Here is a 12007-nt window from a genome sequence, read left to right as displayed (position 1 = left end):
ATGTAAATGTGTTTGTATTGTTTTTAAATGTTTGTTTGTATTCGATTAACCTTTAGATGCATAAGTGGGTCAAAAATGACCCGGTGAGGTTGTTTTCTTGAAATATCTTGGGATTGAAAATTTTTTATCAATTCATATTCCAGGTATTCCGCAAAAAACATGTTTTTGATATAATGCCATTCAAATTTTTGATGAACTTTTTGAACATTTGAAGAAATTGTCATTTTTTTATTACTACCCTAAGCTTCCACAAGTGGGTCAAAAATGACCCACATGCATTTTCTATGGAATCCAATGGGAATCTTTCATTCTTATTATCTTTCATCTTTCATCTTATTCTGTCAGGAATAAATTTACCGTGGACCACACAGACTAGGTATTTAAAAAGTGACATCCCTCCCATTATTTTACACAGCAAAAGCTGATATGTGTACTGTAAGTATTATGTCCATATCGTATTTTGTGTGTGTTTTTCATGACTGTTTTTATAATTATCAAAAAAATTATCTGCTTCATAACTCGCTAGCTAACTAAGGCTAGGTTCATACCGCAGGTCCTATTGCACAATTTCGATTTTTGTCATATCTGTTTTTTTGGCGTGCCCGTTCAGACTGCCTTTGTCCACTGAGGCTGTTCAAGTATCACACATCCGTAGGAGCATTGGAGTAGACAGAAAACCGAGCATTCTCAGACTTATCATCAACACATTTTATTTTTTTATGACTGTTGTCAAGCCCGCTACTTCCCCAAAATCAGCGTTCAAGCTAGGCGCTAATGCACAGCTGCACCGCTACCGTAGCGCCCTATCTCTCTCGCTCTTTACTGACGTTAATTGCTGAATGAATTCCAATTTGGGGGACTTGACATTTCAGACCGCAGCCACATTTTGGAAAAATGTGGCCCGGATGGGATTTTAACCACATACTGTCAGACCTGGATGACGAGGCGGACTCAGCTGCGGAGGTTCAGGCAAAAACTTTTATTTTGAAAACAGGTTCTTCCGCTGACATGCGGGAATGAGAAAAATGTACAAACAAAAAACTCTCCAATGGAGGAATAAGTCAAAGCAACCACGATCAGGGTTCAAACAAAAAAGCACTCCATAAGGGAGGAAAGGGCAAAAACACAAAACGCTCCTAATGGAGGAAAAAGCCAAGATAGCGAAGATGAAAAAATTCAAACACAAAGCGCTCCAATGGAGGATAACATTCAGTAGAACTGCAATAGACTATGACGGTAGGCTATGACGAGAGGCTGACGTAACTGACCTTGGACGAAAGACACTTCTGCACTAGACAAGGGAAACTAAGGCAATATATATACAGGGGGTAATGGGGAACAGGTGGAAACAATAGGTGATTAGGTGACCAGAGGAAGGGCAAGTACGCAGACACAAGGAGGGTGAAGCTTTCAAAATAAAACAGGAAATGACATGACATGACACATATGAAAGTGACCTTGATCGGATTTGAAATGGTCCACTTTTATGCGACTTTTCCTGTTCAGTCGAGTCGGAAAAACACGAAAAAATCGGATTCGTGCATTAAGACCTGTGGTATGACCCTAGCCTAAGTTAGCTAACATTACTGTATATATGTACATTATATATATATATATATATATAAAATAAAAGGAAGGATAAAATTTATTGCTGTTCTTTTTTATTTATTGCTGTTCTTTTTTATTTTATTATTATTATTATTATTTTTAATTAAAAAAAAAGTTAATTTTTATATAATATTTCAAACATGAAATCATTCTTGTGTGGCCCTAAATATAATACCAATTAGTATACAAGTGATTATTCTTCACCAAAATGGCATAAAAACATTTGTTCTAATATGGGTCATTTTTGACCCACTTATGGAAGAGTGTAGGGTCCATTAACTTGTGCATCTAAGGGTTAATAATTAAGCATCATAAATTTTGGCTGCCATTAACGATGATAGACAATTTTGAAGGATAACTGAACCGATAATTAACCGTCAACCCTCTAGGATGGAAGATGGAATGATTGCCTATTGCCTTCAATGAAAGCCAATGAATAAAAAATACCATTTAAATTATTCAAATACAATTTAAAAAAAAATCATTTAAATTTTATGGCTAGTTTCGCCATTTGCTGGGAAGGAGAGCGGTCATCTTGATTTGATCCTGTTGTACTTGAATTTATTCGTTATTCTAACGTTTAATTCATTGGCTACCAGTAACAGTAATAGATATACAAGACCTGACCTAAAAATTAATTGTTTTACGTTGACCATACAGTTACTTGGACATAATGAATTAATCATGGACCTTTCTGATTGCTTTAAGTTATTTAATGAATTCACTCATCAGCTGCCATTGACGGAGATAATCGAATGATCGGTGGAAGTCCTCCAAGTCCAATTCGATTGAACGTTTATCAACATCAATGGCAGCAAAACATGATCATTCAATGCTAGCCGTCCCAGTTCTAACAGATTGGACATTGAGCGCCGTCAATGGCAGTGAATGAGTTCAACTCATGTTTTCAAATAAGAGTGCTAAAAATGAAAGGTCAAATGTTGTTTAGCAGGTGTCAGCTGGGAGGAGTTTGTGTCATCTGCTGCCAGCTGATAGAGAAGATCTCCCTCCCGCTGAGGGCCTCACGCCGTCTTCTGCTCACTTCCTGCATCCATTGATCTTCAGTAGCTTCACCGCATCATGGACGACGACAGCAAAGCAAGCGAGGACCGAGAGGCGGCGTCCTCTACTTCCGATGGTGTCCCCTCGGAGACCACGTCCGGATCAGACTCAGGCGAGGAGATGGTGGCGCCGGCGCCGTTGTTGACATCGGACGGGGAAGAGGCGGCCACGAAGGCAGTGGCGTCCTCGCCGGACGGACGCTTCCTCAAGTTCAACATCGAGATCGGCCGAGGATCCTTCAAGAACGTTTACAAGGGCCTGGACACGGAGACCACGGTGGAGGTGGCCTGGTGCGAACTGCAGGTACGCACACGTTCGGTTCTCAGAACGTCTTCGGAACTCAATGAGGGTAAAAGCCACGCACGTGTATGTGTGACCTTTGCCCTTGTCCAAATGTGCAGGTCGTGCCATACATCGATGGGTTGCCATTGACAGTGGCAGACATCCAATCCATTTTGACTGGGGATGAAATATTTTTTTTTCTTTTATTTTTTTAAAATCAAAATCACTTAAAAGAAAAAGTCAAATAAATACAAAGGAGACGATTACATTTTTTTCTTGATTGTATTTCTAAGAACTAAATAAGAACATCATTAAAATGAAAAATAATTTTACTGTTGTGTAAAATGAAAAATATGAAAAGAACCCCCCCCCCCCCAAAAAAATATACTGTTTTTAATCCATAACCAAAAAAAAAAAAAAAAGAATACTAACTATTAAGAAGCTCAAAAAAGAGGATTTGGGAAATTATGAGATCAACAATTTTCCCAAACAATGCATCAACTCTCAAAATAGTTGTCGATTAATTTAATTATCGATTAGTTTTTGAGTAATCAATTAACTAACTGGCTGTCATTGATAGTAATAGACGTCCAAACCATTTTGACTCGGCTGACTGGCAGCTATTGAATAATTTCAAATCAGAGAATATCTATACTGTAATTAAAAAAAAAAAAAAAAAATTCATTAAAAGTAGATTTAAAAAGGAAACTGGTTTTCTTTACTAAAGACTAAAACACGAAAGACAATATTTCCAGTTTTTTTTTTTTTTTTGGTGCATTTTTATGAAGAAAAATAATACAAACATAAAACGTAAAACAAAAAGAATCATATTTTGTGTTTTTTCTATTTTCTGAATAACTAATACTAAAAAAATAACAAAAATAATATAAAATAAAAATGAATATGAATGAAAGTATTTACTATTACAAAACATGACTTGTACAATTTTGAGGTCAACAAATATCACTGAAAAAACAAAAATAAAACTAAACAAAATGATCGTATTTACTGTTTTTCCCTTTAAAAAAAAAGAATTAATAAAGAGCTAAATGTTTACTGTTAAAATATAGGGTTTGGACAATTGTGAGTTCAACAATGTCTCTAAACGATTCATCGCCAATCAAAATAGTTGTCGATGAATTTTATCATGGATTGGCTGTTGATTTGTCATTAAACTCATTAGCTGCCATTGACAGTAAAAGACATTCAATCCAATCCAATCCTCCCAGTTAAAATGCATGAGACATCTTAGCTAGAGACAAGCTCATTTAAATTCACTGCTGAAGGAGGAAAAGAGCCACATGCGGCTATGAAACCACAGCTTGGATGTCTATCATGGTCAATGGCAATGAAAGACTTAAATGGCCATTGGACGATGCTATTGATGGAATCACACACTTCATCAAGACGCTATTTGTGTGTGTGTACGTGTAGGTGTGTGTATGCTTGTGTGTGATAAAGTGCTTGAGATGACTCGACGCTTTACACGTCATGTGATTGGACGCACGACAGCTGCCCGATGTCGATAAGGTTACACGTAGCAACACACACTCACATGCATATGGATTGACGTCTAATTCAATTGAACTGGAAGTACTGCCAGCGAATGCTCATGTTTCAGTGCTATGACGGTGCTAGACTTTCGATTCATTTGAAGAGTTGGCAGCAAGTGAAGGAATAATAGACGAACAATACATTTTGATTGCAAAGGTCTAGCAGTGATCAATTTATGAATATAATTTAAAACATATTAAGTCAAAGTTACTGTATTTTTCCTTGTTTTTTTCCTTTTTTTAATAACAAAAAAATACAGGGTGTCCATAAAGTCTCTTTACCATTTCAAAAATTTATTAAAAATGCAATTGATTAGATATTTTAATCGGATTTGTTCTATTGTATTCAGCATTTATTGAAGTTTTTTTTTTTTACCTCTTTAATACACTTCTACATTGGCACCATTAGTTGCATGAAGCACATCAAGACGGTACTCGATTTCTTGACATGTTCGCTGTAGCATAGCCCCATCAATTGTGGCAATGGCATCAGTAATCAGTAATCTTTCAGAAAATCTTTCTTCGATGCATGATATCTTTAACATAGCCCGATAGAAAGAAGTCCAGGGGAGTGATATCTGGTGAACGTGGCGGCCAAGGAATTTGTCCATCCCTTCCAATCCATCGGTCTGGAAATGTTTGATTGAGGAACCACACGAACATGCAGCCCCGAATGTGAACATGCAGCCCCGAATGTGGTGGTGCACCATCTTGCTGAAAAATGATTGTTGGTTGAAGGTCATTCAGTTGTGGTGCCACATATTCAGTTAAAAGGCCATGGTAAACATTTGCAGAAATTGATGTCTCAGTGAAGAAAATTGGACCAATTATTCGATAAAAAAACTTTAATAAACACTGAATACAATAGAGCAAATCTGAATAAAATATCTTATCAATTGCATTTTAATAAATTTTTGAAATGGTAAAGAGACTTTATGGAAACCCTGTCTATTTTTAAATGAACATCCAAAAACTAAAAAAAATATAAAAAAAAAACAGAATATTCGTAAATGTTTTTCCTTTTTAAAAATTTTTTTTTAAATTGTTTTTTAAAAAATATTTTTAAAATTGATCAACATGTGAAAACAATAGGGGAATATTTACTGTTATCTTTTACACTGTCAATGACAGTGACAGACGTCCAACTGACTTTGACTGCGACGGTCTAGCAGCGATAATTCAATTATAGGTAAAAAATAAAAACTATATATATATACTATTAATAAGAGTCAAGTAGTTGCTCTATTTTGTAATTTAAAAATAATAAAAATGAAAAAATATTTTAAAAACAATACATTTTATTTCCTTTTTCTATTTAAAAAATCAATACAAAATTAATGAACATCTTAAAAATTAAAAAAATAAGAGAGAATATATTTACCTATATATCTGCTATTGATGGCGATAGGTGCTCAATTCTTTTTGATCGGATGGTCGCTGCCAGCCCCTAATAGTCAAAAACGCTTGGACATCTATTGCCGTCAATGGTAGTAAGGATATAAGAAGCTGACACGAGGTCACCAATGTCTCTAAACAATTCATCAAAATAATTATCGACTACTTTAATAACCGATTCGTCGATTAATAGCCGTGTTTTGTCTGACAAATTTCCACCTACAGACCCAGCGTCTGACCCGCGCCGAGCGTCAGCGTTTCGAAGAGGAAGTGGTGATTTTGAAGGCGCTCCAGCACCCCAACATCGTTCGTTTCTTCGACTCTTGGAAGTCGGTGCTGAACGGTCACAAGTGTACCGTCCTGGTGACCGAGCTCATGACGTCGGGGACGCTCAAGACGTGAGTCTGCAGGCCCCGTCTCCGACGTGCGCTCCCGTTAACGGCACCTCCTCTTCCTCCTTAGCTATATTCGTAGATTCCGCCCCATGAAGCTGAAGCTGCTTCAGCGTTGGAGCTTCCAGATCCTTAAAGGTCTTCACTTCCTGCACTCGCGAAGCCCTCCCATCCTGCATCGCGACCTCAAGTGCGACAACGTCTTCATCACCGGACCGTCGGCCTCCGTCAAGATCGGGGACCTCGGCCTCGCCACCCTCAAGAAAGCCTCCTTCGCCAAGAGCGTCATCGGTAAAATTGCTGACTTATTTTAGAATTGCAGGACATTTTGCTGTCAAAATTTTTATATTTGGCATGATCATAGCGAACGTTGCGCCAACATCGGTACCGATACGATGCTTATTTGACTATATCGGTATCAGGGAGCACTAAGAAATATCATGCCGATGCTTTGCAATTTGAACTTTTCGAGGTCTAGTTTCCAATCGCCAGTGGCCCAACCCAAGATGACTTGTGTTTGCTGTAAAAAAAATCAGCTCTTGTCGCCCTTTCCAAGATGATGATAGACGGTCATTTGTTTGCCATCCAATCATCCTTTGTCTGTGGATTTAACCTACAGTAATTTTTGGACGATAAGCCGCTTGAGCGGCTTATTTGTTGATTAATTTGGGTTAATAGGCAACACATGCCTCATAGTATGCATTGCAGCACAAATGATGTAAATAACAATCAAAATTCATGTTCTGTGCTAATTATTTATTCAGTTACTGTTCCAGCTGTTCCATTAATTGCTTATTATGGTATTTGGTAACTCTTTATTTGACACTGGCGTTATAAGACTGTCATAAGACGGTCATATTTATGACATGACACGATCATAGGCATTACTGAATGCTTATGACAGATGTCATTAAGTGTCATCCGGCAAATTATGTTACTGACTCCATTTATGTCCAGTTTGGATCTTTTACATCCATTCAAAAGTGAGATAATTTGCCGGATAACATTAAATGACACCTGTTATAAGCATTCATTAATGCTCAAGACTAATGACAGTCTTATTGCGCCACTGTCAAATAAAGTGTTACCAAGTACCATAACTAGCAATTAATGAAACAACTGGAACAGTAACTGAATAAATAATTAGCACAGAATATGAATTTTGATTTATTTACATCTGTAGCACTGCAATGCATGCTAGGAGGCATGCTGGACAACAGGAATGTTGACAGCAGGAAGTTGACTGTCTCCCCCATGGGAGCAGTGATGGCCAAATGACACTTTTAGAAGCAATCAAGCTATGCAGCCAGTCATGGTGGTTCATTTGGTCGTATGACAGTCGTATGATGCCGCTGTCAAATAAAGTGTTACCGGTTAATATCTTTTGGTGTGAATATCCCATATTACAGAGAGGACAGCTGCGGCCTATACTCCAGTGTGGCTCACGTATCAATAAACAAATGCCGTTTTCGTGTCACATTTGGTGGGTTGCGGCTTATAGTCAGGTGCGCCTTATATTGCGAAAATTACGGTAGTTTATAAATTGTGAGTTTATATGAACTAGTGACTAATTAAAACTCTTTATATAAGTTAATCACAAGTAAATGTTCATTTGCTGCCATCCCTCCCACTTCAAATGGATTGGACGTCTAGTGCAGCCAATGAGGTAAACAGTGTCTGATCAAGCTATGATAGCAGTTAGTTTACATTCAAGTGAGTATGCACAAGTTTAGTATTAAAAGAAAAATATTATATATCATTAGTATTATAAGGTGTGATATATATTTTGTAAATTTCTTCCAAAAAATGATCTAAATAATGGTATACAATACATAGTATATCATACTATACTGAATCTCAATCGTGCTACGCACCATCCACTAAGATGTATTTACAGTGCCCTCCATAATTATTGGCACCCCTGAAAAAGATATGTTTTTTAGCTTCTAATATTTTTTTTTAATTCAAATAATATGGGACCTTAATAGAAAAAAGAGAAAACTCCAACCTTCAATACAAGTGCATTCATTCAGTGGGGAAAAAAATCCCACATGAAGAAAAAATTATTTGACATCAAATAATGTGTGTCACCATGTTTGTTGTCTTTCAGCAAGACAATGACCAAATCTACACAGAAATGGTTCATCAGACACAAAATCAAGCTCCTCCCATGGCCATCTCAGTCCCCAGACCTTGTTTTGTTGGCAAAAGGGGGTCGTACAAAGTATTAATACCACGGGTGCTAGTAATTGTGACACACATTATTTGATGTCAAATAATTTTTTCTTTATGTGGGATTTTTTCCCCACTGAATGAATGCACTTGTATTGAAGGTTGGATTTTTCTCTTTTTTTCCATTAAGGTCCCATATTATTTGAATCCCAAAAAAATTATTAGAAGCTAAAAAACACATCTTTTTCAGGGGTGCCAATAATTATGGCGGGCACTGTATATGTGTCTTTTTTAAGCCTTCTATTTTGTGTATTTTTAAGCCTTCTTTTAATTTATTACTTTAGCACTGTACAGGAGAAGCGCCCCACAATCTCACTGTACACTTGTATGATGACAATAAAGCTATTCTGATTCTGAAGCAGGGCTGGAAATCTGTACTAAGGTTTGCTTTTTCTAAAGAATAGAAGATGTTTATTTACCTCAGGGCTGTCAAACTCATCTGTCAAACAAATAGACTAGAACTTAGCTAATATTCTCACATATACAGTATATGCGTATATAAGTATTTATGTATATACTGTACACTATATACAGTATATATCTATAAAAACATATATATATTTCTTTTATGTACAGTGATCCCTCGCTACTTAGCGCTTCAAACTTCGCGCCCATCGCGAATTTTTTTTTCAATTAAGAAAATTGTAAATAAATACAGATGAGCTGTCCTGATCTGATTACGTAGTCTCACTCTCCCTCCTGCACCTTTTCTTGGTCAGGCAGTGCACTGGAGTTGCTTATTAAATTTATTGATGATTGACGGACGTTAAGGTTTCATCTTGCCAGAGATGCTTGGAAGCCGAAACTTCAAAGCGCCGCATGCGTCAATTATCGTTTAACTTGTTAAACAGTTGCTGTGGCAACTCATTGTTTGTGAGTGAGCAGTTTGAGCGGATTTGAGTGGACTCACTCAATGAAGCATTTAATAATGATAAGGCGGAAAACACTCAGGTGACTTGAAGTTCCGCTCTGAGACAAATAATTTGGCCAAATTTCAAAATTGTCCGATATGCACGTGTGATACATCATTTGAAAGCTTAAAATCTCAATTTTCTGGGGGAAGAAAAATTTTGAACAGAAGGGTAGTTTTTTTTGTTTTTTAAAATTTTTTAAACAGCAAAACCCTAACTGGAGGTGAGAGCACGCGAGAGCAGAATTAAAGAACGCCATGATTTTAAAGAGATATTATCGCGTACTTACCTTGTTTCGATCCAAAAACTCCATGTAGCATGTATCCCTGAGTGTCAAGACACAGATGTGAATGGCCACAGCTGGAATCTTTTGGGATTTTATGGGTGAAACATGGTAATATAACAAGATTCGTGATGCAGAAATCACAGACAACAAGGAATAGTCGAGATTTTTCTTTTTCATATATTTACCCTTTTAAATGTTATTTGTCAATTTTTCTTTTTTTGGATCGAATATTTATATTCTAAAATATTGGGGAAAATGCGACAGTGACGAAAAAAATATAATTAAGCGATAGTTATGAGGTAGATATCCGTGACTTTTTTACAGACGCCAATTTTTTCATTAAGACGTAATTTGTTTAAAAGTTTAAAATATGCGAGAGATTTAAAAAAAAAAAAAAATTTATATGAAATATGAGACATCAATTAATGATTCTAAGCTAAAAATGACAGACATTTCGAATAATAAATACGATTACTTACCTTCTTTTTATGGCTAGGTTGAAACAAAAGTGGTTGCGCGACGTCTGTAAACGGGGGTTTCCAGGGTAAAACTGACAAATTAAAAATTGTTCGGGGGCTTAATGCGCCATGAATCTGGTATGGCAGCATATACACATATTGTTCTATGAAACACAACAGTTCTTTTGGCTTAAAATACAGCCGTTTATTTTAAAGAGGAGTGCAAGAGCAGAAACTGCTTTTTCAGTCTTGTCTGTGTTTTCCGCCATAAGCATTTTTCTACTTTGTTCCCGATTAAAAATAATTTGGTGGGACAGTAACATGTTTGAAAATTATCATAATTATTACATTTGAAGTGCTTAGAAAACATTAAATTATATACATCCATAAATTTAAAAACATATCTAAAGTATTTTATGCATTTTTAAAAAATTTGATGTGTCTTATATGTATCTCTTTCCAATGCTAAATCTGAATAAATAATTGAACACAGACACACACACTCACACACACACACAAAAGTTTTTTTGGGGGGGGGGGGGGGGGCATGCTACTTCGCGGTTTTTCGGGGGAGGTCAGGTCTATATTTAAAAAATTTAAAGTTAATAAGAGTCCAGGTCCAGATGGGATTAGTGGGAAATTGTTAAAGTGCTGCTTAGAGCATCTGTGTGGTGTGTTTGCTGATATTTTCGAGTCCTCATTGAACCAGAGGAGGGTCCCAATGGCTTGGAAGGAGTCTATTATAGTTCCAGTGGCAAAGAGTAACTCTCCAGTCACATTGAATGACTTCAGACCAGTGGCACTGACCACACTGGTCATGAAGTCATTCGAAAGGATTGTAAAACGACTCCTATTATGTAGGGTGGGCGGGGCCCTGGACCCCGGGCAATTTGCTTACAGGGCTAGATGGGGGGTAGAGGATGCCCAGATAACACTTTTAGATCTCCTCTACAGACACTTAGATGGTCCTGGTGCGCATGCCAGGCTCCTGTTTTTGGATTACTCCTCAGCTTTTAATACAATCCAGCCTCATGCTTTAGTTAGTAAATTACTTGCAGAATTTAATATTGAAAGCAATCTTGAGCTGGATAATGGACTTTTTAACAAACAGAACACAAAGAGTTAGAGTAAATGGTTGTCTCTCTGAAAGATGCGTCTCTTCTACTGGCTCCCCTCAGGGTTGTGTACTGTCACCCTTACTATTCATCCTTTACACAAATGATTGCAGGAGTCAGTATAGAAATAGACACATCCTGAAATATGCTGATACAGTCATTATCAGTTTACTGCAGGAACATGAATCCCACCATGGGCCTGTGGTAGACGAGTTTGTTAGTTGGTGTGACAGATCTTTCCTCCAACTCAACACCTCAAAAACTAAGGATATGTGTATAGATTTTAGGAAAAAACAACCTGCTCGTCCTCAACTCACTCGTATAAAAGGTAGCAGTATAGAGGTGGTAGAGCAGTATAAATACTTGGGCACATTTGCCACGTTTACATGGAGCCAAATATTTCAATTACAATCGGAATATTTGTTCAAACCGAATAAATGCGTTCCATATAAAAACCTCATTCGGAATGAACAGGCCCAAACCGAATGGAATTTCATTCCGATCCACAGGGGTGATATATTCCTTTTCCCAAACCGATTAGAAGTAAAATTATATAATGTAAACAGGGAAGCGGAATGGTGTCTGGTTGCGTTCTTTCTGCACATGCTCCGTACTGACATGGTAACGTCACTTGCAACATGGCTTCCAAGCACAGCGCACCTAATTGGTGTCCGGCGGAAAGATTGTATTTAATTCAAACTTTAAAAGAATTG

General features: G+C 37.1%; 1 protein-coding gene across 1 annotated transcript in view; it reads left to right on the top strand.

Moving 5' to 3' along the window:
* The first annotated feature begins 334 nt into the window (after window positions 1-334).
* wnk4b (WNK lysine deficient protein kinase 4b) overlaps window positions 335-12007 on the top strand; it is a 38274-nt gene continuing 26601 nt past the window's right edge. Inside the window, exons 1-4 of the mRNA XM_057860929.1 lie at window positions 335-435; window positions 2558-2973; window positions 6126-6298; window positions 6363-6583. Of these exons, the coding sequence (XP_057716912.1) occupies window positions 2689-2973; window positions 6126-6298; window positions 6363-6583 (679 nt within the window). The 5' untranslated portion in view covers window positions 335-435; window positions 2558-2688. The remainder of the gene's footprint in view (window positions 436-2557; window positions 2974-6125; window positions 6299-6362; window positions 6584-12007) is intronic.

This window comes from Corythoichthys intestinalis, chromosome 16, assembly GCF_030265065.1.
Source record: "Corythoichthys intestinalis isolate RoL2023-P3 chromosome 16, ASM3026506v1, whole genome shotgun sequence".
NCBI lineage: Eukaryota > Metazoa > Chordata > Actinopteri > Syngnathiformes > Syngnathidae > Corythoichthys > Corythoichthys intestinalis.
The sequence above is the reverse complement of the archived record's forward strand: the minus strand, read 5'-3'. Positions and strand labels throughout refer to the sequence as shown.